The 26069-nt window shown below is 36.5% G+C and overlaps 1 protein-coding gene across 2 annotated transcripts in view; it reads left to right on the top strand.

Annotated features, from left to right (window-relative positions):
• EDIL3 (EGF like repeats and discoidin domains 3) overlaps positions 1–26069 on the top strand; it is a 472512-nt gene that overhangs the window by 131776 nt on the left and 314667 nt on the right. For both annotated transcript variants that reach the window (XM_004477129.4, XM_023584262.2), the window contains exon 2: positions 15940–16068. In XM_004477129.4, the coding sequence (XP_004477186.2) occupies positions 15940–16068 (129 nt within the window). The remainder of the gene's footprint in view (positions 1–15939; positions 16069–26069) is intronic.

Below are 26069 nucleotides of genomic sequence, written 5' to 3'. Positions count from 1 at the left end.
AGTGAGTCACATAAAATTTTGGGTTTCCCAGTGAGTATAAAAATTATGTTTATACTATACTGTGGTCTATCAAGGGTACAATAGCATTATGTTAAAAAAATATAGATATCATAATTGAAAAATATTTTATTGCTAAAAAATGTTAGCCATCATCTTGCTTCTTTCTTTAAACCTCAAGAACCAACCTCTACTGGTCTCAAACTTTTCTTCTGTAGCTTCCTCACCTCTCTCAGTATTGACAGAATTGAAAGGAATTAGGGCCCTATTCTGGATTAGACTTTGGCTTAAGGGAATGTTTGATCTTCTATCCAGAACACTAAAATGTTTTCAGCAATAAGCCTGTTTCTCTTTCTTATCATTCATGTGTTCACTGGAGTGGCACTTTTAGTTTCCTTCAAGAACTTTTCCTTTGCATTCACCACTTGGCTAACTGTTTGGCACAGGAGGCCTAGCTTTTGGCCTATCTCAGCTTTCAACAGGCCTTCCTCACTAAGCTAAATCATTTCTTGCTTTTGATTTTATGTGAGAGATAGGCAACTCCTCCTTTCACTTGAACACCTAGAGGCCATTGTAGGGTTATTAACCGGCCTAATTTCAATATTGTTGTGTGTCAGGAGAGAGACAGGGAATGGATGGTCAATGGAGCAGACCGAACAAACACATTTATTGATTATGTTTACCACCTTTTATGGGTGTAATTTGTGGTGCTCCCAGAACAATTACAGTGTTAATATCAAAGATCTCTGATTACAGATCACCTTAACAGATAGCACAAAAATGGTAAAGGTTGAATGAAATATTGTGAGCATTACCAAAATGTGACACAGGGATACAAAGTGATCACATGCAGTTGGAAAAATGGTGCAGATAGACTTGCTCAGTGCAGGGTTGCCACAAACCTCCAATTTGTAAAATGCAGTATTGGGGAAGCCAGTAATGCAAAGTACAATAAAACCAGCTATGCCTGTACTTAGTCTAATGTTTGACTCATAGTTAAGGCACAAAAATATTAACAATTACTATAAAATAATGATATGTTTTAATAGATAAGCTAAATAATGCAATGGATGAATCCAAGGGTACTTGAAATTTGGAAACTTAAGCAAGCAGGTAATTGCTATCCGAAAAAAGTTGGGGAATAGGTTGTATGATTTCAGGCCTAATGAAGTTATGGGTTCAGTATTGTTTTTGCCCCTAACTCTGGGAGGGTAGGAGATATCCCCATCAGCACGAGTGCCTCACCAAGGCAATGTGTCTAAACAGAACTCCGTGGGGCTTGATAAAGGGAGTTTCCCATGGGTTTATGAAGTTCGAAGTCCCACGCCCAGATGATTCTGACATATACCTCATACCCACCACTTATTTGAGAATAACTGAAAAAATTGTGTAGACACTAACTCAACCAGTGGGAAAAGAAAATATCACATAAGACACCTAAGGTCAAAGCCTCCAGTGACACTGATGCCGGGTTCATAGTATTGGCTATAGATGCCTAAAACCCTCCCCTTTTTAGGTTTGGTACAGGGACTGGGGAGACACTGGTGGGCCAAATGATCATGTAAAGGAGGGCAGGAGGGATGCAGAAATTAAATACCAGGTAAGGCATCTGTGGCAGTTTGATATTATTTGTGAATTCCATAAAAAGAGATTGATTATGTTTGTAAATTGGTCTGTTCCTCTGGGTATATTAAATTCAAAGGGGTTACATTTTCTTGATTATATTTTGGTTAGGGTTTTGACTTGACCGTATCATTAGGGCATGCAGGGTTGAGTCCCTGTCCCATTGGTGGGCTATATAAAAGATACTCATGCCAGGATAAGCAGATATGCGAGAAAAGAGGAAGGGAGCTCCTTATAGAAAAGGAAGAAGATCCTGCAGCCCTGGGAAGAGAGATGAGCCATTTCCTCTGATAGTTTGCAGAGGAAGAGAACAAAGCACCTGAGCCCTAATGCTAAACTACTGAGATGAAAAAGCTGGGCCCATGGAGCCTTAAGAGGAAAGAGGAAGGCTGAACCCTCATAGATACTACCCACCATCTTGCATTAACATGTTGCAACAGACTTTGGATGAGAAAATGTCTCTTATGGTATCTTGAGTTGATCTCTTTAGGGCCTTGTAACTGTAAGCTTCTACCCCAAATAAATGGCCTTTATAAAAACCAACAGATTTCTGGTACTTTGCATCAGCACCCCTTTGGCTGACTAATACAGCATCACAGTGTGTGACAATGCAGAAATGAGACTATTGGTAGAAGAAAAGCAATGGGTTTTTAAATGCACTCAGATTCTTGAAGAGTTGTTCATTTCTGTGTTTAATGGCTTCCTTTTAGCAATCACATTTCTATTTGGTAGGCCAGAAGGGTAACAGAGTTCCACTTCCTAAGTATTTCCCTAGCCTATTTACTATAAAAGCACTAGTATTCTGAACAGAGATCCATTAAGGCATCTGGAACTCCTGAAGAAAGGGCACTTTGCTTCCCAATCAGGTTGTTTCCTATAAAGATGCTAATTCGAGTGTTAACAGCAATAACCTAATATCTATTGGAAACCAAGAACGTGGCAGAACACCCAGAATATCTGACTTCAGTTGAACTAATTGCTCAGCTATCTCTGTTTGTCAGGAACTTTCACACTGGCCATATAGCCCTTAAATCTGAAAAACAGAATCCATGTTTGTTAAAAACTAAAGTGCTCATTTGTTCTCATGTTTTCAGTAAGCATCTCTACAAAAGGGATGCTCTTTCAAAATTATTCATGTTTCTACTCTCTATGACTGTTTTGGCTATGGATAAAAAGGTTTAGATTCTGAAATTTTAGGGAAAATCTGGAAATAGAACTTTTAGCAGCTATTTTGTAAAGTGTAGATTTCATGTCAAAATATTGCTTTAAAAGGTGAAAATTAAATTATTTTCTTTTCACCAAATTTGATTAATATTTGAATCTTAGTTTTCAAATATGACTTTTATCTATCCATTGGCTACATGTCTTGGTTATTTTCATTTGGAAGTTTAGTTTGTGATGTGTCCATTTTCTCCAGTCACTAAATAGATAAACATATAGGGTCAGGATTGGTAACAGTTTTTAAACATATTAGGTAATGAACGATTGACTGGTTTAAACACTTGGCAATGAATACTTGGGCTGCACTTCAAAGAGTAAAAGATATTCCTTCAGCTTTTTATGTGCTGTAGCTTGAATATAAGTCATTTTACTGCTGTCTTATATCACAACTTTTTAATAAGATTCTACATAAAATGCAAAATTAGACTTTGCCAATTTTTTGTGGTTTTAACATATCTCTTCTGTCTGAAAAATTGATATGAGTTATCTAGTGATTAACAAAATGTTCTGCTCTTCCTTTGAATCCTTATGTGTAGCAAATCATGAGATTAGTAGACTTGTTTGGACTCATTTTCCATGGCAATTGTTTTTATTTTGTGGCTGACCAGCTTTACAGTTAGTAAAGCCTGACCCTCATGACCTAAACAAGAGGGAATTGTGAAAATTCCACAGTTGGACATGGCACTGAATTTCCTCTTCTCTGTATCACCCGATTGTTTTTATAAAGTCAATGTGAGTTTGTGTTCTTGACAAGGATTGATGGCCTAAGTGTTACCATCATGGTGCACTATATTATTTATGTACAGCAGCCACATCCTATCTTTAGTTTGTCCTTTGCAGTCAACTAAATAACTGCAGTATTCTCTGAAAGAACAATGCACTGAGTGTGTAGATATTATATAATTATTGAAATAAGAGCATAAAAGTCAGTACGCTATCTCATGCTTTTTTTAAGAATTCGGAAGCTATTGCATCATTTACTTGTTAGCTCTGTTGACCTACACCACACCTATCTGGGTGCAACCTCTGGGCCAGTTCCAGTAGTCTACTCCATGCATATGCCCCAGCTGTTTATCTCTAACCAGAAACTTCGCTCACCTTCTCTTCTTCTAAGTTTCTGGCCTCTAATTCTATGTCTTTCAAATGGCCTCTACTATCAATTCATTTTTTTTTTAAGATTTATTTATTTATTTATTTATTTATTTCCCCTTCCCTCCCACCCCAGTTGTCTGTTCTCTGTGTCTATTCTCTGAGCGTTCTTCTTTGTCCGCTTCTGTTGTTGTCAGTGGCATGGGAATCTGTGTTTCTTTTTGTTGCATCATCTTGTTGTGTCAGCTCTCCATGTGTGCAGTGCCATTCCTGGGCAGGCTGCACTTTCTTTCATGCTGGGCGGCTCTTCTTACGGGGCACACTCCTTGCACATGGGGCTCTCCTACGTGGGGGAGACCCCTGTGTGGCATGGCACTCCTTGCGCACATCAGCACTGCGCCTGGGCCAGCTGCACATGGGTCAAGGAGGCCCGGGGTTTGAACCATGGACCTCCCATGTGGTAGGTGGACGCCCTACCCACTGGGCCAAGTCTGCTTCCCAATATCAATTCATTTTTAAAATATTAGTGTTTCTTAGGATTTTTTTTTTTCATTTACTGGATTTGTGATAATGGAAAAATTATTTGAGTACCAGTTTGCTCAACTTACACTGTAAACTTTTTCTTTGGATTTATTGATCCATTTATAAACTGCTGATTAGACACTGACTATGTGCTAGGCATTATCTTAGGCAAAAGGGAGACCTTGGTAATTTGAAATGGTTCCACCATTCAGAGCATTTACAGTCTATGAACATGTGTTCACTTTTAATCCTTTCCATATCTGCTTCACAGAATTGTTTTTTCATTCCCATCATTTAAATAATTAACTACACTGAATTTCTATCTTGAACCCAAGCTTTCTTCTCAGGTTTAAATCTATAAAACCACATTCTTGCTCAACGTCTCTATATGTGAATCTCCATAGGCACTTTAGTCTGAGCATTACCAAAACTGAATCCATCACCCCCTTCATTGCTATCACCAGAACAGGCCTTTTCTGAATTTTGAAATATGTGTTTCAGTAGTTGTTTCTTCTCTTTCCTTCTACCATCACATCCAGGCAAACATCAGGCCTGTGAATTCTGTCTCATGAAATGTTTTGAATTCTGCTTCTCTACATATCCATTGTAAATATTCCTATCTGGTCCAGCATTTCCAGACAGAAAAACCTTTACAGCTTCCTAACTGCTCATCCTCAGATTTTGCCTCTCTTGAAATTCATTCTCTCTGCTGAAGCCCTGGCAAGTTATCTGGTGTACAAATCATGTCATTCTCCTACTTAGTACACTAAAATGGTTGTTCTTTATACTAAAGAATGTCCAAACTCTTTAAAGTGTGTCGAAAGTTATTGCTTATCCTGGCCACTGCCATCCTCCTGAGTTACGTCTCTTGCCACTTCTTTACACTCTTAGTTTCTTTCTGTTTCTGCTCTGCCTCTGCTCCTAGCATTTGCACATGCCATTCCCTCTGCCTCAAATCTCTTGGCCCACTTCGTGGACGATCTGGTTTTTACTTATTCTCTGCTTTCAAATTGGAGGTCACTTGCTTTGGGAAGTCTTGCCTGCCCTCCAGTTCCAAGTTTGGTGCCTGCTTTTCACTCTCCCTTGGCACTATGGCTTTCTCTCTGATAGCCCCAGCACACATTGGTACCTGCTTGATGACTTATCTTTATCTCTTGTTTGACTCTGTGAGAACAGGTGTTTGTCATGAGCCCCATTGTATGCACAGCAGTGATCACATTTAGTGGCACATAGATGGACTTCAATAAATATTAACTCTATATAGGTAGAAAGAATGTGATCAAAATTGTTCTGTATGGCATTGCATATGCGATACAGATGGATATCTGTGTGCCATCTGTATGGATGATGGGTACAGGCCATTATATATTTTGTCAAACCTTATAAAAATGTGTTGTGCAAAGTATAAATCATAATGTAAATAATTGACCATGGGTAGTGGCAATGCTTCAATATGTGTTCATCAGTTGTAACAAATGTACCACACTAATAAAAGATTTTGTTAATGGGGAAAAGCATGGGAAGGGAGAGGGTGTGGTATATGGGAATCCCCCTATATTTTTGATATATCATTCATGTAATCTAAACCTTCTTTAAAAATTTAAAAAAAAAAGTGCTTGGGAATTCTACTTTATGTTTGAATTTTCTGGTAATTTAAAAAATTTCAGTTAATTAATTTAATAGGAGTTCAATGTGTATTTATATCAAATAGTAGCTATTCTATTATCCACAACATAGTGAGTGCTCCTATTTTTGATATACCAAATCTGGCTTCCTGCAAATGAACTATTTTTTCATAACTTGTAGTACACTAAGAAAGCAAGTTAGCCATATGAATACCTTCCTTCATTTGCCTTCTTCCCTATTGAAGGCAGAAAAATTCAAACTAACCTTTCCATCCTTCCTCTTCTTGTCCTCTCACTTTCTCCTACTCTTTTTCCTTATTTAATAAATAGGATGTGCTTTAAAATGTACCAAGGCTGGGTCCCATCCCCAGTGATTCTTATGTAATTTGTCTAGGCATCAGGAGTTTGAAAAGCTCCCCAAATGATTCTAATATTCAGCAAACTTTGAGAACCACTGAGTTAGATCATCTCTAGTGTCCCTGTGGATTCTAAAAACTCTAGGTTCTATTATTTTAAGGGACTCTCCAGAGTGCATTAAAACGCAAAATATGCCACAAGATTTTCTTTCAGGATGGTAAAGCCCAACATATTTTTGTCTTTTTATGCAGTCTACCTTGATTGAAGCTGTAGAATATAGAATATAAAGGTCTAATAGTCAACACTCAATAATTGTCACTGATTTCTTCTAATTCTCTTCATTTAGCATTTTAAAAGCTATCTTAAAAAGAAAAATGTCTTCAAAAATAGTGGGACAGAACACTGGCTAACATCGGAGAGATGCCCTACTTTAAATTATCATCAGCACAGTTCTGAATGATACTAAGGAGTTAATTTATAGAATTTGTATTGTCTATGGCTGTATGGCTATCTTGAAGTTCCATAGAAACCAAAGTGCAGATGGTCTTTTGTTATAAGGATGCCCAATGATTTACCAGGAGAGTGGTAGTCTTAACAATTTACATAAAAACTTACCACTATGGACATGTATCATCTTATTTCCTTCTCTATCCTAATTATAGGATGGTCTGTGATACCAACTAGAATTTATTTTTAAAGTACATACAAAGTTAAGAATCAGATCAAAACTCTTTTGAAATTTAAACTGCCTGCCTCAGAAGCTTTAGTTTGTGAGAGAAGGTTTTAAAATAAAAATGTATGCATCAAACTCATTAGAATGTACTACAAATGAGATTTCAGTATTCAACACAAATTGTATCTCAAGAGGCACCAAAGCAAATGGAGAGGCCGATTGTTGATTCAAATAGTGAGATTTATTTTTTTTCTGCACAATTTCACAAGCAGTAAGTCATAAGGGCGCTAACATTTTCTGTGAGTTTATTATTTGGGGTATGCAAATTCTCATGATCTTTATCTCATCTTAACTAGAGTTATTGCTCACTTGTGTTCTAGAGTTGACTCATTTTCCAAGTACTCTGTTTATAGGTTGGTTCAGAATTCTGACATGTAGAATTGAAGGCAAAGTTTTTATTTTATTTTTTCCATATTTTAAAATGAAATGATGGGAGTGTAGCTGCCAAGTTCAATGGGAGAGCAATAAATTGAAGCAAGGTTGTAATGCACAGATCTACTTTCTTGTGGCGGTGGAAGATGAATTTAAGTGGTCTTCATGTTTTACTTCCCACATATAAATATGGATTGTAATATTCTTTATGTTTAGCTTGTAGGGATTTTGAAAAATTAGGTAATGTATCCTGTTAGTGAAGTAATAACAACATACGTGAGTGATAAGTTACCACTTCTTTTTTGTTTTTTAATTTTACAAATTTGTTGCAGAAATGGAATGAGGACAAGGATGAAGTCTCAGACATATTATCTAGGGGCCTGCCAGCACTAGTAGAGGAACAGAAAAAATGGAGAAGCAAGATCCATTCCAAAAAACTATTAATATATTTATATCACTATGTAAATGCATGAATATACTCATAATACTAGGTAAATTAATGTTAATGAAAAATTAATAATACATAAATCCATAAATACATTAACATGTAAAAACAATAACATCTTTTCAGTAGGTAGTTGACCCATATTAAGAAATAGTTTAGCAGATATGCCCTTGATTTTTGTGAAGACAGGATCAGATATGGGTCTTTAAATGATACATCAGCTTCTATTAAAATAGACAAAAGCTAATTCGTGGCAGTTTGTTTCTTATATCAGCTACACTGGTCTTTTTTTTTTTTTTTTTGTATTCTTTGAATTCATCATTCTCTTCCCTGTCTCTAGGGCTTCACACTTGCTCTTAACAAAGTTAGTACAAGCTCATCCTTCAAGTTTCAGCTCAAGTGGCCCCTCCTCAGAGAGACCTTGCTTGTGTCTATCTAAAGTAACTAGTTCTGTTTACTGTCTTCCCCAGCAGGCTGTTTTCTCTCTCTCTCTCTTTTTTTGCCTCCCTTGGTGGTTTTTATTTCTAGCAGCTACCTTGCTCATTTACTTATGAGTTTTTCATTATGCATCTCTTCCACTATAACTGTAAGTTGCAAGAGGGCAGTAACCATATGTCTTCCTCTCAGCTGATTACACACCTCACGTAGACACTGTGGTATCTAACATGGTACCTGGCACATGAATACTTGATAAGTGAAACGGTGATTCTCTGACCTGTGAACTGGAGACAGACACTAACACATAAAGAAAACTGAGCACATAAACCATCTGAGAGTTTGCACTTCAGTGAGAGAAATCAGCTGCTCATCCACCTGAGTCCCTGAGTAGTACCAACATTGAGTTTTCTCCTTTTCATAGCATTAGAAGTTAGTTGCATATTTGTGGGCTGAATTCACAGAAAAAGCACAGCTATAACCATAAATATACAGAGTTTAGTGATTTTATTTATTTTTTCCATTGACTTCTGCAATTCTACATAATATTCTATAGGTGCATACACACTTTGCCGTCTAGGTTAAAAGGCCATGGGATGCAAGTTGGTAATGAAGTGAAATAAGACAGACCCTGAATCACCTTGAATATGAGGTGACCAGCAACAGGAAAAGGTCGGTGAGAACAATGAAGCCAACACTGAATGTGCGCAGACTCTTCCCAGTCTGATCAGGACCCTGGAGAGTGGGTGGAAGGAGCAGGCGAACAGCACGTTAATTTTAGCCTGCAATGATTTCTTGCCCCTGGGAAATATGATGACTTCATTCTATTGCCAAAAGGCAAATCGGCATCAGCTTAATTTTCCTGGGTCTGCCATAAAATGCAGATGGAATCATAAATTATAGTTAGATTCAAATTAAACACATCTGTCCTAATCTAAAGCAGGTAAAGCCAGCCAGCTAGGGAACATCACGGTATAGCTGCGCACAGATTACAACATTCAGAGGTATATTTCAGGAGCCTGCTGACAATAGAATACAGAACTGTGAAATCTTGCACTGTCCTATTTTCCCTCATTGGGCCTGCCTTCTTGTACTGGCTACCCTCTTAGTTTTAAATTATTCTACCAACATATCCACTGGGAAAAACACAAGCAGACATACACACTTCCAAAAGCACTGACTTAAGTCAGAAGTCTATTGCATTTTAATCAGTGTTTCCTACCTGAGCTGAGGTTTTCTAGGATTAATTAAAATTACAGAGAATCAGAAATCTTCACGTGCATTTTAATTGGAATTGAAACTCCAGCCAGAGACTTTTGTTTCTACTTAAAGGACCAGCCCATGTTTGTACTTCCCGCTGAAACAATGGGTGTTTACACAAAAGAGTAGTTTAACATATAATGACTTTCATCAAGGTAACTATATATCCAAACGAGGACACTTATTGAGAGTTGAAAATGGGCTGTTACATGCACAGTGGTACAACACTCCAATGTCCCTTCAAGGAAGAACATGGTGTTGAGTTGCAAGAAATGCATTTTGCTGACTTCCTCTATTTGTCCTGCTTTCAGGATCCCACTTTAGCTCAGACTAAATGTTCAGTGATTGAACATGGAGAAAGCACTAGTGTGTGCCTGGTCGTTTTTACCCTAGGGAGATTCCCCTAAAGGGAACTTTACTCTGAAGTTGGTTTGGTCAAGACTTTATCAGATCCTCATCATGTACTAAGGCTCTCCCTGCTCAACCCTGCTTCCACATCACTTACTTTTTCAGGTGTCACACCTGCATCACAGACTGAAGGCTTTCCATGCCCAATTTTGCTTCATCCTCATTTTATCCTTCATAAGCATTACTTCTCAATAAACATCTTGCACTCCCAACTTCATCTTAGTATTTGCTCCCTGGAGAACCTAGGTGACTCAGAGATGCTGTTATTAATTACTTGTGGGACAACAGGTTGAAAGCCGGACCTCTGATCACCCTAATTATGCCAAGTGCACCTCCTCTACTCTGCTTTCTGCTAGCATTATCTACCTAACACGTTTACATGTGGGTGCCTTTAGTAATCTCAGACAGAACTTGACATACTGGAGCTGAATAAATTGAATATTTATACTGTATTGGAAAAGAGCCTTATTTTTTCTGTTGAAGATATTTCTTTCTTTGTCTCCACTTATTTGTCGATGTGCCCAAAGACTTCCCTTCCAGTCCTCTCCCTTTCCCTCCCCTTCCCACCCTTTCTCTCCTCTCCCCTCACCTTTTCCTTCCTCCCTTTCCCTCTCTTTTTCCCAACTCATTTTAAAGACTCACAGGGGAATACCTCATTTACATCCTTAATTACCAATCCATGTTATAACCAAACCTCTCCAATCCCATAACTGCTTCTTCAATAGCTTATTGGACATTTTCACTTTGAATGTCCCACAGGCCCTCAAACATAATGCTTTTAAAACTAACCCCCTTATATTTCCATATGAAAGATGGCTATTCAATCACAAAGCAAGAATTTTAGAAACCAACTCAGATTTCTTGCTCTCCCTTAACCCCCAAAATTAATGTCACAATGTCATCTTGATTCTACTGTATAAACCTTGGTCAAATCTGTTATCTCTTTTCTAAACTTCAAAAAGACACAAGGAGTAAACATCAGTGATTGGGATAAAATAAAAGATGAACATTCACAAATTTTATAATGTGCTAGAAATAAGTAGACATAAATGGAAAAAAGAACAAAAAGTACAAGGACAAGAGAGAAAAGACAGGCCAGTTAAACAACAGCAGGCACCTTTAAGACATGAAGAGAGAACTGATAGTCCCCTATCATTTTGGTCCCAGAAGCATTATATGACTGGCATCCACACCTGGTGGAAAATCAACTAGATTTAGTATTATTCCTACAAAGGGCAGCACAGGTGCTGAGAAAGATTTCTTAGGACACCTAAAATTTCCCATAATCACAGGATAATCAGAAACCAGAAGCGCAGGCCTCACGTAGTCCTGGGAATATCAGGTCTGTAAGTCCACCTCAGTAAATATCCTATTAAAAAAATTTGTTATAGGAGAGAAAGGATCTCAATGAGATGGGCTTGATTTTGGATAAAATGTAAAGCCAAGTCTGCATGCTAGAGAACCTCATGGGTACTGCTCTAGCTCATAGGCATTGCTTACAATCTGATTGATTTTAAATAAATCGATATGAGCATGCATAATTTGCCTTGCTCTGCTGATACTACTGCACTAATAGATCCTGGTCTGGGAGACGTAGAATTCCTCTTTTTGATAACATTGACACCCCATCAAAAACAATGTTTGGGGGGCAATGTTTGCCTTCTTGCAATCCATGGAGCTAGAAGAGACATTTTTGTTCTGACTGTATAGAGCTATGCTGCTTTGCTCATGCACAAGACAGAGAGGCATGATCTCAACTGTAACCTGGTGATTGACTCCTATAAAACTTCAGCAATAATGCCTTTGCTTCTAGATAAATTATCAGAGGTAGGGGTTGTGAATGGGGGGTGGGGAAATTTCACTTCTTGTTCTATTACATGGAGTGTATACATATATATTTATGCTGGATTGGGATTGAATGGTACCTCCATTGCTACCTCTGAGGAGAGTCAATTATATACCTCTCATATTTTGCTGGGACTACTTCAAAATTTCGATACCTAGTCCTTTTGATCTTAGCCTTGCCTGAATGACTGCTCAAAAAACACAAACGTGATTATGTACTTTTCCAAGCTTGAAGTCCTTTTATGATTTTCCAGTGCTTAAAGATAAAATCCAAAAATATTGGCACAGCATGTAAGGCCTTTATTTATATGACATTACTGCCTTTCTGACCTCATCTCCCTCTCCTCGTACATATCTATGTTTAGATCTAGAGGACTGCTTGAAGGTCCCAAAATGAACCGTACTATTTTTTTTATTTGTGCATATTAAATAAAACAGAGATTTTATGGCCAAGAGATTTCAGAGCAATTTGGGAGGTCATTCCAGAGGTTACGCTAATGCAGATCTCAGCCAGACTTCACGAACTTCGACAATAAACAAAGCCTCAAACAAAAGTGCTCCTGAGGGTGCTAGGGAAGTCGGGAAGTCGGGGCACCACAGGCAAGCCACATGGCCTCATGAAGTTAACACCCCCTCAGTGGGCTTATCTGGGGGTATTTTACACCTATTCCTCCAATATAGCATAGATATACCCATTTATAAATTCCCTAATCATGCTGCTTCTACTCCTTTACCTGACTCTGTAATTTTCAATTTACATGGTAAGTATATTTCTCAGAGACTAAGAAGCTTCGGATTGTTCCAGTGGTGGTTGAGTTCTGAAACCCAGCAGATATGTGGTTAACTTCTAGGTTCCAGTTCTTCATGTCTGCCCTGGACAGCCAGCTAAGGATGACGATGTCGTCCTTCTAGGCACTGCCCTTGTACTCCGGGGATTCTTGTGGTCTTGTTAGAAAATATAGCGGAACTCCCCAGGAAGGGAATTCAATATTCTTTCAGCCATTTCGTGGATCTCCACCTATCAAGACAATACCCCATGCTCCCTGTGCAGCGCTCCCCATACATCCCCGCATCGCTGACACCCTGCGCCAGTGATCCTTCTCTGCCCCAATTGTGACCGTTCTGTGGTCCACAACCTCTCCAAAAACAAAGTCAACAAGTTAACCAAATAAAATTAATAGGAAAATTAAATAATAGTTTAAAAAATAAATAAAATACAAAAAAATTTTAGAATTTGCAATAGTATATATGCATTGTGTCTTTCATCACTGTAAAGTCTGCTGTCTTGTAAGTACAGTTTATTCCAGGCCCTTGATATTGATGATGTACTTATGAACCTTTTCTTGTGAAACTGAAACTAGGCTAGTATTATATACTACTTAAGAATTACCTCCTAAAAGCTTCCTTGCTGCTCAAATGTGGCCTCTGTCTAAGCCAAACTCAGCATATAAATGCACTCCCTCCCCTCCCCACCAGGGGAACCTGATACCCTGGGAATGAACCACCCTCACACCAAAGGATTATTTCCAAGAGCCAACTAGCAACTAGCAACACATCTGGAAAGAGATCTTAACCGAAAGGAGGAAATATTAAATACAAATAAGATTTTATGGCTAAGAGATTTCAAAGTGAGTCAGGAGGTCATTCCAAGCCTCAGCAGAATCTCATCGATTGCTACAGTAAACAATATCGCAAACAATGGGCCTCCTGAGGGACTCTAGAGACATCTAGACACTATAAACAGGGCAGACAATCTCAGGAATTCAACACCCTGTCAGTGGGTCTTATTCTGGAATTTATGCTCCCCAATGTAACAAAGTTAGGATCATTTACAACTTCCCTACACATGGCTCTTTTGCCTCTTTTATTTGAACATATAATTAGCACCATACTTGTTAAATATATGTACCAGAGACTTAAATCTTTGGTTATTCTGTTTACATTTGAGCCCTGAATCTCAACAGAGTTGCAGCACCTACTCTCCAGTTCATTGAACTCACCCAGGAAAACTAACAAGGAGATGGTGATGGACAATGCCCATCCCAAGGAAAGAGAGTATCTGCAGCCGCAAGCAAGATAGTTTCATCCGTCTGCCCCATAGGATCTCTAAGCCCATCTCAATTAGAAACAGAGTAGACATCACCATGTCCAAATCCTCAAGGTCAGGGAATAAGCAATGGGGTAAAGTAGACTTACCATTATTCTTTTATAGACTTATTCTAGCAATTGAAGAACTTGTACCATTGATATAAAGGCAGTGGCCACCAGAGGTTCCAAGGGGAGGGAGAGAGAAGAATAGGTGAAACATGGGGGCATTTTTTGAACATTGAAATTGTCCTGCATGACATTGCAATGATGGATACAGGCCAGTATATACTTTGTTATAAGCTATAAAATTGTGTGGGACAGAGGGTAAACTGTAATGTAAACTGTCAGGTTAGTGGCAGTGCTTCAGTATGTGTTCATCAATTGTAACAAATGCACCGCACTAATGAAGGATGCTGTTAATGTGGAAAGTATGGGCAGGGGAGGAGATAAGACATATGGGAATCACCTATGTTTTTTATTTAACATTTATGTAATCTAAAACTTCTTTAAAAATAAAAAAAAATTTAAATTATTTAAAATGAAAGAGGATGAACCAGCCCCATCCCCAAAATAAGGAGTATCTTCAACTGCAAGCGAACAACTCCGTTCCTCCACCCCATAATGTCTAAGTCCCTTCTCAGCCTCAAATACCCAGAGCAGACATAGTCCCAAACCCCTCAAGATAGAGGAACAAACAAAAATAGGGATGTTGAGGGGAACAAAAGAAGATTTATTGTTATTGCAGTATTAATTGAGCAACTTGTAACATTGATGCAAATAATAAATTTTTTAAATAAAAAAAATCAAGTAGATGCCTATCAATCTTAGTCAATAAAGCAGTAAGCCACACCCATGATTGTGCCTGCAGCTTGCTTTTCATTAAACTCAATCAACACTGCTTGGGCTTGTCAGTCTGCTCTGGAGCAATACCCTGTAAGATTTCTAGAAACCCTCTGTCTAGCTGAGTGGGTCTGTTAGGCCCCATCTTGATTGTTTGAAATGTTTTCAGTCTGATAGCCATATCTTTGATATGATCTTTATGTTCAGTCTGTACATTTCTGGCAAAGCTCTGGATTTGTCCTTTGGCTTATTTGAGAGATTGGGGTTGGGAAACCATTCTTTATTTAACATGTCTCCTTTTTTGTAGTTCCTTATCATATGCAGCTATTAAGAGCTGACTGGCACTATAAACCCTCTGCCTAGAAATCTCAATGCTCATATCCAAAAGTTATTCAAGTGCATTTTCCTTATTCTGTTACCTCAGGTGACAGCTTTGCCAATTGCTTCTCTCTGCTTAACATAGATAGCCATTTTTCTAGACTTCTATACCCATTCCTTCGCTGATTTCCCAAGTTTCATCTGCTCCCTGTTACCAAAGCCAAGGCTACATATTTTAGACGTTTGTTATAGCAGCAATTTATTTCTCTGTTGCAGTATTCACTCTTATTCCTCCAAATTTCTCTCATCTTTCTCAAGCAGTGGCAGGGTTCTGAGAGAGGATTCTAGAGATCCAGAAATAAACGCTACCCCTTTAGTGGGAGGAATTGTAAAGTTACAGAGCAAAGTGTGTGGATACAGGGATGCTGTTTATCTGGAGTAACTAATGAAACCAGTCTACCACAGATATTTAAGCAGATCTTCAATAAATTAGACAATACTTCATTTGCATATAAGGAATCTCACACTGAATTAATAGCCTTTAATATGCAATGTTTGAATTATAAAGTTTAATTTTTACCTTATTATATACCATTTATCTTAAAAGTATACAGTTTCAAATGGGTTTGCATATCTTATATGTAAATCTAAGTAGTGCAGTGACTTTGCCAAAGGAAGATCAAAAGGGCATGTAAAATAGTATGTTTCAGTGCCCAAGACAAAAAAAAAAGAACGTTCAATCTCTCTTTCTTATTCCTCAGGTGATATTTGTGATCCCAATCCATGTGAAAATGGAGGTATCTGTTTGTCAGGATTGGCTGATGAGTCCTATTCCTGTGATTGTCCAGATGGCTTCACAGATCCCAACTGTTCTAGTGTTGTGGAGGTTGGTAAGTGCAAGATTTAAACATTTTGGTAGTTATCCACTTTTTTTTTCATGAATGACTAACAAATTTGGCTATGGTACATTCCAGGGATTTCTGTATTTTGCTGATTAGTTTACTACAGTATAAGCTAATGATTTTTCTCATAGTTAGGTTTTATTTAAACTTTATTTTTATTAATTGTGTTCTCAAATAAATCATTTTCTCACATTTTAATGATATTATACATAGTATATTGCATATACTATGCAATAATACTTGGATAAAATTTCTTATATCTCTAATATTGATCTAAATTCTAAATACTCTTGACTGCAAAATAATGCCCAAATTACTTTAGTTAATTTAAATAATCACTGTATATGAAATAGGACTTTATTTTAGGATGTATAAATATCTACCTTTTAAAAAACTTTTTAGCTGTTCTAATCAGTACTTTTCTAAGAGTATAAGCATAAATATGTAAAATATATTCCAACTGCAATGATCTTCAAAGTCTTTTCAAAAACTTCTCTAGGCAAAAGTTAATCAGAGTCAATGAATGTATTTGAATTTTTTGGGGCATTTGTGAGTATTTCATTGTCATGTACAGTTCTGGATTCAAGGTAAATTCCATTATTTCCAAATAACTCCCCATTAAGGAAATTGTAGTACTTTAAAATAATTTAGCTACATGTAAACTTGAACAGGGTTATTATCTCTGATTGAAGGTAATACCATAATTAAGTTTGAAAATTTTTCCATATTTTTCCATACGAATACTGTTTTAGTTTGCAAAGGGCTACAGATGCAAAATATTAGAAATGTATTAGCTTTTATAACGGGTATTTATTTGGGGTCAAAGTTTACAGTTCCAAGGCTATGAAATATCCAAATCAAGGCATCAGCAGAAATACTTTCTCACTAAAGTCTTTTACAGTTGATCCTGGCATGTTGCCACATGCTGAAACAAGATGGCCGTAGATCTCTGTTGAGGTTTCAACTTTCCCTCCAGGTTCAAAGTCTCCTCTTGAGCTGCTACTTGGACCTAGCCTCTTGGGACTTCATGTTCAAGCGATCCCCTCTCTTAACACGACAGATCAAACACAGTGGCTTCCTTTTTTCCCGTGTCTGTTCATGTGACATGTGAGTCCATTTTTATCAGACCGAACAAGGGGTTGCTGACTCAACCTGAGTCACTCCTTCCTAATGTAGTCCAGTCTGGAGCCCTAAAGTGATCTTATCAAAAAATCTAATGGAAGGCCCCTAAACTGAATTTAATGCAATCAAAGGATATCACACCCAGAGGAATAGAATAGTTTACAAACATAATCTTTCCCTTTTGGGGATATATGTAACAATCTTAAACTGCCACAAGTACCAAAAAGAGAACAGAATGAACAATAGTTGTTCAATACAAGAAAACCAAGCATGTTTTGGTGAATATTCTGTCAACCAGCATAAACTATGAAAAACTCAGAGATTTTGAGAGCTTGTAAAAAATAGTTTTGAAGAAGAAACTTAAAACTATCTGTAATTTATGAGATCAGTTTGTGTTACCCATCATTGTGTCCAATGCATTTAACCTAGTTCTTTAAGCATAGTAGAAGCCCAGTACCTATTGGTTGAATGAATGAAAGAATGATAAAATAAAACCATGCCCTTGACATTTTTGGTCACTAGTTATTGAATTTTAGTGGGCTTTCTTTTTTAAATTTGTTTTTCTTGTATTTCTTATATTGCATTAGTATAAGTGCATTATTTCTGAAAGAATTATATTACTGCTGAAAGTTTCATTTAATTCATTTTGAAGGCTTTTATTAACTTGCTGATATTTTAGGTGGGTTGATACAGTGCCATAGAAGTAAAAATATTTTATCCCCTTTGACCCAATCTCCAAATATGTACAGTTGCATTTCAGAGTGTAATATGAGAATGACATCCTAAGGAAAGTCTATAGTTCTGAAGAAAATTATAGTCATAAATATTCCTAACAAGAATGTATGTGTAGAATAAAAATGTAGTGTTTTATTTTAGGCCTACATACCCAAATTTGGCAGTGCTTCAGATTTGTAGCATGAAATGTTTTTTTAACTACTGTTAGAAACAAGTATCTTCAGAGATTTTAAAAGCAAATACTTATGTACTTCTGGAACTTTTAACAAAAATATAATTTTTAAACATTAATTCAACATTCATCATTTTATCAGAAGTAGGCACACTGCCTTATTCCAATTAGTTAAATGAGACTTTGGGAAATCAACTGACTATAGAATTAAATTATATGCAGATTCATTGTTATTTATTAGCAAACATCTCTGATGTCTGGAATGGAGTTGTTATACTACGTTATCTGAAGGTCTGCGATTTTTTTTAAATTAACGCTTTATTGAGATATGATCCACATGTTGTCATAGATTGAGGCTGGGAGGACCTCAGAAGATTATGTTCTTAGAGCTAAACTATTTCTGTGCTCGTAAACCTATTGTAGGTGAGACCTTTTGATTTAAATTACTTCAATTAAGGGGAGTCCTTTATAAACAGAGGAATAAAAAAGCCACACACAGCTAGAGAAAAAGACCAGAGTCACAGAGAGAAGCCTCCAGAAGTTGAAATCAATAAACCTGGGTGAGAGAAAAGCTACAGATAGAGGAGCTGAAAGCGGAACTAGGAGCAAGGCCTGAAGGAGAGGGGAAAGAAGGCCATGGTCACCTACAGCAGCAATTTAATCAAATGGTCCTTAACTTATCTAATCTAATCAAAGGCTACATCATGTTCAATTTAAGAACATGGTTTTCTGGCATCCACCTAAACTCAAACCAGCACATGCCTATTCTCGACATTTCATACAATATGGTTCTTTGTGTCAAGTCTCCTTCACTGGACATATTTTTGCAGTTCATCCATGTTATAGCATGTTTCAGGGCTTCACCGCTTACTTTAAAAAACAGTTTTATTGAGATAAATTTGCATTCTATACAGTATACCCAAATTGTACAATCAGTGGCTCTTATTATAATTTTAGAGTTGTGCATTCATCACCACAATGACTTGGAGAACATTTTCATTACTCCAAAAACAAAAATCCTGTACTCCTTGTACCGCCCCTATTGTTAGAACTTAGCATTGGATAAGTATTAACTATAGTCCATATTTTCCCATATAACACCCTTTTATTAGCACCTTATATTAATAATAGTCATGTACATTTGTTCTAGTTCATGAAAGAACATTCTTATTTGTATACTATTAACCACAGGCACAGTTCCCAAAAACAAGTTTCACTGTTATACAGTCCCATATTTTATCCTCTAACTTTCCATTTAGTGACAAAAATGATCATAAACTTCCCTTTCTACCACATCCACACACAATAATCATAGTTGTAATAATGTGCTTACCATCACCTTCACCAATTTCCAAACATTTACAATCTACCTAATTAAAAATTCTGCACGAATGAAGCTTTAGTTCCCATTCTCTGCTGAAGGTCTGTGTTTTGATAATTTGTTTCATATAACCCACCCTTCCATGAAGTATATTTATGGGTTCTTGGAAATGTTTCCATTTTATATTTGTTGTATCCTTTAGGATAACATATAAGTAACACTAATTCAAATGTTATATATTGGTACTATATCACTAAAGTAATAGAAAATCAGTGCCTAAAAGTTTAAAATGTCCATAGTTCCTTAAATACAACTTTCTGTAATTTCAAATAATATTTAAAAAGATGCTTCTTTGCAAACAGATACCTCTTAAGACAAACCTTTACCTTACCTACTATGTTTATCTCAACTCCATTTTTTAAAAATATAATAAAGGCATCATGGATATTTATGAATTATAACTACATTGTACCAATGCCTTTAATATCTAGCCTACCTCCCCTTTGGTTTTTGCATATTTTTAAAACTAATAAAGTTGGGACAAAATATTTGTAACATTAAATATTGACTACTATCCTGTCTTTTCAGTTTAAACAAGCAACAACTTTCCCAGATATTTTTTCTTGTAAGATAATTATTTTCCTGCTGCTGGTTAGGACCAGTGTGGAGAGCACAAAATGTATTAGAATTTTTTTTAAGTCTGTAGGTATTTTAAAGTGATATCACTTAAAGATTTAATCTGTTACCACAGCTATATGTTTACTTACATATTAATCTCTCCAAAGATGGAGATGTGCCTGACTTCTTTTAACCTTTACAAGCTGTATAAATTTTGTGAATATATGTAGTTTTAATTCTCCTTATTCTTAATAGCCAAAGCAAAGGAAATAATCTTGCCTATATTTGCTTAGAAAAACATTTGTTTTTCTGAATAATCTTACCTATATTTGATCCTAATTTTAAAAATTATTTTTACTCTATTTGTACTAAAATCAAATATATATTCTCCTTGCAGCACATTTAAGAGGAAAATTTCAAAAGCTTGCTATTCTTAGAGTTTAAAAAAAAAAACACCTCTTCATGATTTTACTGCAGTATCATTTTGCCATAACTTTGATGCTACTTATTTCAAAAGTTCAATTTTGTACTTTTAATCTGTCCTTGCAAAAGCATCTAATGTCAGATAAGCACAAAACACTTTACCACATTTGCAATCAATCCTCACATCACTTACATTCCAGTGTTTCATGTGGAAGCTTGGAGAAATTGACTTGCTCAGGTTTGTGCACTTCATTCTCTAGACAATGCTGCTTTTCTTTGGACTGTTCTCTGTCTACTCTAATAGTCATCTTTACACCTCTCTTTCTCTCTGTCTCCCCTCATATACATCAGGACACCTCAATGTTCTCAGCCTCTTAGAATTTTTAAGACTCACTGCTCATACACATAAAATGCAATAGGAAAACATCTTCCTGAGTAAAGGAAAGAAAATATCCCTAGTTCACGTCTTCAAATTTGAAGCTGTCAGTCATATTAACCAGTGTTTGCATAGATGTGCACTGGACACTGCATCCTTCTCTAGAGGATTCTTAGAGAGACCACAATGTGACCCCCAATTATCTCCCAATTATGCATTGATATTCCTGGATGGCATTGTGACTTTTGGAGTTGAATGTTGACACGTATATTTCAGTGAATATTCTAAAGTTCATACATAGAAATCAAGTGCTTTGGCACAAGTATACTGTGTACATTATGTGAGCAATCCAGTAAACCAGTAACAATATAAACATTTATAACTCAAATACATAGAATATTAATGTAATGTAAGTGGTCAGCATGATATTCTCCCTTCTATTGAATGCTTAGTTTTCAGTCATTCTTAAACACGTGTTTATTATTACTAAATACTGTTACCTGGAGGCTGCAGAAACAATGGCAAACAAATTCACAGAACATTTGTTCTAGCTGGGAAAATACATATGTAAATAAATAGATAAATGTAATAGGAGAAAGAAAGAACCCTGAGAATATAAAGCAGGCATAACTGAAAAAAATTTTTTTTTAATCTAAACATAATTATAGGAAATAATTTGAATTTACCAAGAGGAAAACTCAATGTATTCCAGAGAGAAGAAATGATGTGTTAACAGCCAGGAGGTGAGAGAAATCACAGATAATTCCCTGAACTGAAGTTCAAAGTGGTTAGAGTTTAGAGGGGATAAGCATGATGGCCAACAATACAGCTAGTGAAGGTGATGAGGGAAACATTCTGCAAAGCCATGTATAATATTTTAAAGAATTGGACTTTATACTAAGAGCAATGAAGAAGACTTGTCTTTCTGGATGTTCAGTGTAGCTGCTGTTTAGAAAATGAGTTTGAGTAGAATAAGGCTCTAGGAAAACAATGATTTGAAAGACACTGGAGCTTTCAGACTGGGCATGATCTTGGCTGGCTTAGGGTAATGGCAAAGGGGATGGAAGGAAATAGGGAGTCAGTAAACACTTAACAACAAAATAGAGCATTATTCATGACTTTTGGAGAGTTTGGAGGAAGGGAGGAGGAAAGAAAGCATCTCTTCTTGCCTGAGCATCTGGGTTACATTGACTGTAATAGTGTAAATTGAGAATATACAGGTTTGGGAGCAAAAAATGAGCTCAAAATTTCGCATGATGAATTTGGGGAATTTGCTAGACATATACTTGTAGCTGATAAGTCAAGCATCAGGTAACAGCATAGGTTTGAAAGTCATAATCATTACAGATGGTTACTGAAACTCAAGCAGTAGATGAATCTGCCCAGAAACAGAGCAACTTGTGAAAAGAGTAGAGGACCTAGAAATAGAAACTGGTAAAAAGTCATCAAAATTTAACAACTAGGTCGAGAAAGTTAAAAATATAAAGGCACCATAATATAAACTATAGACTTTGGTTAGCAGCAATGCTTCAATACTGGTTCATCAACTGGAAACAATGCACCACACTAATCTCACAGGTCAATAGTAGAGGAAACTGTGGGTACGTGGATGTGTGTGGGGGATTATATGGTACTTCCCTATACTTTTGGTGTAATTTTTCTGTAAATGTAAATCTAAAACCTCTCTAAAAGTAAAGTTTAATATTGAATATATATACTGGAGTCTAGGAAGGAGTGGCCAGGGAGATAGAAGGAAAAAACAAGAAAGGATTATACCCCAAAAGTTAAGGGTGTACAGTAAGCAATGTTTCAAGGTGTAGGTGATCAGCACTGTCAGATGCTGCTGAGAAGTTGACTAAAGGTTGAGATTAATTACATGTGATTTATGGATGGCCTTGCCAAGATCCGTTTTGTGGAGAAAGAGCTAGACTGTGACACAGGGAAGTTTAGTAGAAAGTAGGGGGAACAAAAGGTTTAAACAAACATTCATCAATTTATTCATTTATTCATTCATTAATCAAATATTTTTTGAGTATCTGTTATGTGTCAGACACTCTTCTTGGTATTGAAGGTACAGACATTGATCCATTAAAAAAAGAAAAAAGACTTTGCCTTCCTGGATGTACTGATCAAATGAGGAACTAAACAATAAGCAGCAACAACTGCACTTCTACACTTAACAGGAAAATAATGCCCAGTGTGACATAGGGTAAAAAGAGGTATATTTTTGGATATCATCATTAGGAAATACTGAGAAGCTGATATTTGAATAGAAAGTGGAACCGAGACAATTTAATTGTGTTGGGATAGAGAGAGAATAGTAACTGAAAGGGGAATTTGGGTCAAGGGAGGTTTTCTTTAAAATGGAAGACTGCAATGCCATTATGACTCAGAAATATTACATAAACGTAAACTTGTGCTTTATTAATAATAAGCTATTTTAGATGACTAAGAGAAATTTCAACAATATTTAGTATACATTTTACTGATTAAAGCTATCAGTTTGAAAACAAAAAATGTAAACAATGGAATTGGGTAGTAAAATAAAATCCATCATTACTTTTGGGAAAATACTTCAAGGTATCTATATTATTGAGAGTAGTTGAGTACTTTCATCCAGGGATAACAAAGTTAGTATTTCATTTCATTGATCATTCAACATTTTTATCCCATCTGTAGTTGCACCGACTTCTGACCAGGCTCTCTTATTTAGAAAAAAAAAGACATGACAGCATTTTATCCTGGTCTATCTATTGTATCTCATCCAAACCTATTTCCTTTTGGTAATTGGTAGCCCTTTTCTAACATGGATTCAGATTCTATTAAATTTATGACTCTCCAATGCCATCTCTGCTATCTGTCCTACTCCATCTAATTCATTATGGGGAACTGGTTACTTTTACCCCAGACACATAAAGACTGTCCTACAAATTAAAAAAAAAAAATTGCAAGTGGCACTGAGTATTTCCTTTTGTGAAAAATTACATTTTTATCCCCCACAGATAACTTCTGTACTCTCTTGAAATGTTGTCAGTGTTGGGATATCAAGTTGTATAGCAGAGGTATACTCTGTCAAAAAGACTCTTTGTTAGAAATCATGAAATATCAGAATGTTAACAAGCCTTAAGCAGATCCCTGGGGTGGTATGAGGCTGTTTTTAGATTCCTGAACTTTGGTTACCAAGTGAGGCATTTGGTAAATTTCAGTTATATTATTCATATTGTAGATGAAATTATGCATAGTTGTCACATTTTTTTTTTCTTAAGATTACTTCTTGGACCAAGAATGTAACTACTGAACCCTTCTCTAGAAATTATCATAACATCTATTCTGCATGAACTAAAATAGTTTTTCAAAAACCATGGATGATTGCTAAGAAATTTCCTGATCAAGCAGGTTCAAAGAGGTTTATTTTCAGAGTTGGATTCACTTAATTCTCTATTAATAATTGTACAGTCAAGATGTACAATTCTCTCTGGATTTTCTTCTCTTCCAGTTCCCTTGACTTTCAGCTTCTGGCTGCTCCTTCTGTGCCTTTATTCTCTCTGTGTGTCCTTCCCTATAAGGCCTTCAGGAATAAGATTAAGACCCATCCTGGACCACACCACAACTGAAATAGTCTCATTAAAATTAAGAACATTAAGAAAGGAAGTAGACCTTAATCAAAGATAGCTTCAAAACGGCTCTCGCACATCTAGAGTTTACAACAGGTTTATGGTGATGAATGATGATGCAATAAAGAAAGCCCAAAAAGGAATGATGAAGATAGGAAGTGAGAAAACAGTATCTCTCAGTTGGAAAGTGAAAGTCTATTGGATGAATGACAGGGCACAGGTTCTCATCTCCTCATACCATCAGGAGCACAAAAGATGGAATGATGAGAAAGAGGTGAAGCAATAAGAATGGTGTAAGAGAAATGAGGGCTTTTACACACTTTTTTCCTGAGATGTTGAGCAAAGTAATCATCCTTTCACTAGACAGAAGTGATGAAGATAAAGAAAAAGCAAGTTCTTTGATCACTTTACTCAAACATGAAGGTGCGGCCAACTAGTGACAACTTCATACAGACTTTCTTGAACATACTGGAATAATGCCCGAAACTGGAGATTGACATTCCCTTGGTGAAATTATCTTTAGCACAGTTTGCAGCTTATGCTATCATTTCAGAACTGGTGAGCATTTCAGAACTGGCTCAACCACTGGAAAATGGCACCCATTTTCCTCTCTTCTTACTTTGCCTTCAACAGTTAGCTAAATTACAAGATTGGAAATGGCTAATCGAACTTTTTCAACAAAGCAAGCTCCTAGAAATTAATCAGAATAAGGACCACATGTTGGAAATTTTGGAAGGAAAGGGCTCAGTTTCTTATTCTCACTCCTAAAACTAGAGAAGAAACTGTTGAAGCAAATAAAGTTGGATCCATCCCTTCAAACCATATATAAATGGAGTAAATATAGTATCGCTCCCAAACTTCATGTAGATAAAGGTTTTGTGAAGATCTTGATGACTAGCTTCTTACAGCATATTTCTAGTGAATTAAACCCACCCAGTGATGAAACAGATTTTCCCTTGGCTCATTCTGAAGAACAGAGCAGAAAAAATAATTGCTTCCTTCTTTGCGGCCAACAATGCAGAAATTCCTTCATGATGGTGTTGATATAAAAGTCTGTGCTCTCTGTGCATTTCGGGTACACTGCTACAATAGCAACTTTCCAAAAGGCTGGTCCTCTGGTTTTTGGTTCACCTCTGTAATATGAAGAAGTTTTCTTGGCTTGGAAAGAAAATATAACACAAGGGTTTCCAGGGAAAGGCAAGGCTTTGTTCCAGGTGAATCAGTGGCTAACTTGGCTAGAAACTGAAGAGGAATCAGAGGAAGATGCTTACTAAAGAGCCAGTCAAAGCCTTACACTTTGTGAAACATATTGTTGCTGTGATATAACTACATTTCCCTTAAACACTACAAAAATTCTTTCTGCTGTAATGTTTTCACAATATTTAAAGCAGTAACACGTCACTAGGGTTTCCTTCTGCATAAGGATTTTGTGTGTCTGTAATGTTTTAATCAGAGTCTACCATCAAATATTTTAGGAGTATCTTTAATGTTTAGATAGTGTATTAGCAGCCTACAGTAATTACATTGTAAGTTCTCGAGCAGAAGCAGTCTATTCCAAGGACCTTCTTTGCTCTCAAAGGCTGTTTTAAGTTGGAAAACTGAATAGCA

The sequence above is a fragment of the Dasypus novemcinctus genome, chromosome 2 (genome assembly GCF_030445035.2).
Source record: "Dasypus novemcinctus isolate mDasNov1 chromosome 2, mDasNov1.1.hap2, whole genome shotgun sequence".
NCBI lineage: Eukaryota > Metazoa > Chordata > Mammalia > Cingulata > Dasypodidae > Dasypus > Dasypus novemcinctus.
Note: the sequence above shows the minus strand (reverse complement) of the source record. Positions and strands in the feature narration are given on the sequence as shown.